Genomic DNA, 216 nt, shown 5'->3' on the forward strand with positions numbered 1-216 from the left:
AAAAGATGTCAAACTGATTATGAAAAAGAACAGAAAAAGGTTTTGCAGTATCATTTCGTGTCACCAGGCTGTTGTGACAACGGAAGGATGATGTGCAGCGGAGTCCCAGCGGTGTGTGTTTCCCCGGATTCTGTTTGCGACGGAACTGTTGACTGCATCAACGGGGACGATGAGACGCCGGAGGCCTGCGAGAAGCGTGAGTATCAGTTTAAGATA

The 216-nt window shown here is 48.1% G+C and overlaps 1 protein-coding gene across 1 annotated transcript in view; it reads left to right on the forward strand.

Moving 5' to 3' along the window:
• Window positions 1-216, forward strand: part of LOC119592403 (low-density lipoprotein receptor-related protein 2-like) — a 6,311-nt gene that overhangs the window by 3,752 nt on the left and 2,343 nt on the right. Inside the window, exon 9 of the mRNA XM_037941225.1 lies at window positions 68-216. Coding sequence (XP_037797153.1) covers window positions 68-216 — 149 coding nt within the window. The remainder of the gene's footprint in view (window positions 1-67) is intronic.

The sequence above is a fragment of the Penaeus monodon genome, chromosome 30 (genome assembly GCF_015228065.2).
Source record: "Penaeus monodon isolate SGIC_2016 chromosome 30, NSTDA_Pmon_1, whole genome shotgun sequence".
In the NCBI taxonomy this organism is placed as follows: Eukaryota; Metazoa; Arthropoda; class Malacostraca; order Decapoda; family Penaeidae; genus Penaeus; species Penaeus monodon.